General features: G+C 33.2%; 1 protein-coding gene across 1 annotated transcript; it reads left to right on the forward strand.

Moving 5' to 3' along the window:
• The first annotated feature begins 1,779 nt into the window (after positions 1–1,779).
• On the forward strand, positions 1,780–2,751 carry LOC110289971 (olfactory receptor 10AG1-like). The gene has a single exon (XM_021156413.1). It carries the CDS (start codon positions 1,780–1,782, stop codon positions 2,749–2,751), a length of 972 nt encoding a protein of 323 aa, XP_021012072.1.
• The last annotated feature ends 690 nt before the right edge of the window (positions 2,752–3,441 follow it).

Below are 3,441 nucleotides of genomic sequence, written 5' to 3' on the forward strand. Positions count from 1 at the left end.
TCTCTCTCTCTCTCTCTCTCTGTAACACACACCCACACACATGCATGCACATACACAAAGTTGGGAAAACTCTATGAATAAGCTTGATTAATGATGAGTAGGGAAGTAAGGGACTTGTCCATACAAAGAAGAAAGTTTTGAAAAGTGAACTAGAATCATTGCCAAACAGAAGGTTTATTGCAGGTAAATTGTTACGCAGGGGATGCTGATCCCTAGGGCAAACATCAGCATTCTTATTTAAAAGGAGTTGGTGTTCAAAGCCAGCAGAACAAGTCTTGTAGAAGCTGTGTGTCTTATTGAAAAAAAAAATTAAGAAGCTATAAATTAACAATCACCTATTCCATTAGTGTCTTCATGAAAAGGTATAAAGGTAAGATGCAACATTGTTGTTTATAGTTTACTTAAGGGTAGTTATAAATTAAGAAAAAATGAAAATAAGTGTACTTTACTTAAATGTGGGACTTAATCATAAACATTTTAGCTTTATTATTTATAATGAGATGTCTCAAAAATAAAAAAAAATACATTTGAAATTAAAATGAGAGAAATTTTAAAAGTAGTACTAATAAAATATAAAATAGGAGATAATGTTTGAGCACTAATTTACCATTATCTTAACTGAAAGCATCAGTTTATTAGTCTGGAAAGTATGAGCACTTGAAGGTTACAAAATGACAAAGAACAGTTTGTTTTGCAAACTTAGAAAATATTCATGAAGAAAAAGGGAAGCAGATCTTTAAACAGTACTAATTTCTTTGCATTAGATTATTGTAGTGTGAAAATGTATGAAATTTTCTGTTTGTTTACTTTTGATTTTAAGACTCCTTTTTATATTTGATCAATTTAAGGCCCTCAGCAATCTGTAACTGTGTTTTAAAAAACTGTACAGTAAAAGTAAAAACATTATAAAGAGAATGAAGAGAGAGAAAAGCAAATATACTTGAAAATGAGGTAGCCATGTCAAAGAAAATCTTCACAAAGAAATTTTTAAAAATACGAAAATACTATAAATGGAACTTATTTATTTATTGAAATGAACAGTTTAAAATATTTAGAATATACTTCCCAGTAGCTAAAGGGGAAAGTTAATTTTACAAAACAATAAAATTGATGAAATAATAAAGCAAGACAACAGGAAAATAAATAAAACTGAAGTTCAATATTTATAATGAAACAATAAAATTTTGATATGGAATGGACAGACAAGTAAAACCAAGGTCACTAATTGTCAGGGAATGATATTATTATATACAATGCATATATATGGAGGGGGCATCTCAGTTTATTATTTTGTAAGCTCTCCCATCAAATTTCTGTCTCTTTCTTTCCTTGATACACACAATTTAAGATTTATTTTCCTCCAAATGTGAATCTTATTTTCTAGATCTAATATATGTTAAGCTGCTTGAACTGACAATGCTCCCATCAAGAAGCATAGATTAGTAAATATAGTTGAAATGGTAATGACCTCCACTCAATATCTACATATCATTGTGTCCAAGTCTGATAAAATAGAACAGATCTTAATACTTGGATTTAATTGATGTTTACTATTTACCTGTTATCTACAGCAATTTCAAGTCTCATTGAGACATCCTAAGTTAGTAATGATAATTTTTTCAGTTTATATATACATATGTGTGTATATATATATACACATATATATTTGTATTCATATATATATGACTACATATATATATATATATATATATATATTCATGTTCTTCATTCAAGTCCAGTAACATGTCAATCTTAATTGTAGGTATAAATTAATGTACCATGTTTTATTTACTGTCTGTAGATGAAGAGAAAATTAAACCAGAAAAATCGAATGCCTCTTCGCTGATTGAATTTATCCTACTGGGTTTTTCTGATGTCCCCAATCTCCAATGGATTCTGTTTGGGATATTTTTGATCATGTATTTGACTATTCTGATGTGCAACAGTACTATAGTGCTCATAACAAGAACTGACCCTGCTCTGCAGACCCCTATGTATTTTTTCCTTAGCAACTTTTCTTTTGTGGAAATATGTTATGTAACAGTCACAATTCCAAGGATGCTTGTGGACCTGTGTACTCAGAAAGGAAATATCTCTATACTTGCCTGTGCCACTCAAATGTGTTTTATCCTTATGCTTGGAGGCACAGAGTGCCTCCTCCTGACAGCAATGGCCTATGACCGTTACGTGGCCATTTGTAACCCTCTACACTATTCTTTAGTCATGAACCACAGGATCTGTACACAGTTAGTGGCAGCCTGCTGGATCAGTGTCATACCAGTTGTAATTGGACAAACATACCAGATTTTCTCTCTGCCTTTTTGTGGCTCTAACAGAATTAATCACTTCATTTGTGATATCCCACCAGTACTCAAACTTGCTTGTGGTGACACATTTGTGAATGAAATAGCAGTCTACATAGTTGCGATGATATTTGTCATGGTTCCCTTTATGCTGATCATTTTCTCCTATTGCAAAATTATCTGCAGTATTCTGAAACTGTCATCAGCCAAAGGAAGGACCAAAGCTTTCTCCACCTGTTCCTCTCACCTCATAGTTGTAGTCTTATTCTATGGAACAGCTGGTATCACATACTTACAACCCAAGCCAAATCAATCAGATATAACTGGAAAACTGTTGTCTCTTTTTTACACCATTTTGATACCAACTCTGAATCCCATTATATATACTCTGAGGAACAAGGACATCATGGCTGCTCTGAGGAAACTACTTAGTAAGATACTAGTGTGAGACAAATGCTTGAATGGTGGATATTTGTTCATCATTTAGACAAAAAGTATTTTGTTCTGATGTTCTTTAAATGCTGATTAAAAGTATGGTAACCACCCACATTTTGTCATGCAACATTAATTTCACATTTTAATTCAGGGCATACATATTTTCAGATTACATATTAAATCAGCTGCCCATGTCTACGATAAAGTTTTCTCTACTCTCTCTCTCTCTCTCTCTCTCTCTCTCTCTCTCTCTCTCTCTTTTGAGACAGGGTTTCTCTGTGCAGTCCTGGCTGTCCTGGAACTCAATCGGTAGACCAGGCTAACCTCGAACTCAGAAATCCACCTGCCTCTGCCTCCCAAGTGCTGGGATTACAGGCATGTGCCACCACTGCCTGGCGGCTTTTTCTTCTCTTGATTTGCTATATACTCTGTTCAGGATGCTTAAAGAACTTCATGACAACTAAGTAATTGTGTACTATAGTCAGATACTATTGTCATGTTCTGAGATAAATTTGCTTTTGATTTAACTTAATATGCTTGATGCTTTCATTCTGTAGTTAGGATCAGTCAATTGAAAGTTTAAGAAATAACTAATGTAGTAGGAGTATAAAGGTCAGTCATGGGTAGAAGAGGAGCACAAAAACACTGTTTCTCACTAATGATTTCTTTTGTTATTGATAGATTTAAGGTGAGTGGGTCATTT

This window comes from Mus caroli, chromosome 2 (genome assembly GCF_900094665.2).
Source record: "Mus caroli chromosome 2, CAROLI_EIJ_v1.1, whole genome shotgun sequence".
In the NCBI taxonomy this organism is placed as follows: domain Eukaryota; kingdom Metazoa; phylum Chordata; class Mammalia; order Rodentia; family Muridae; genus Mus; species Mus caroli.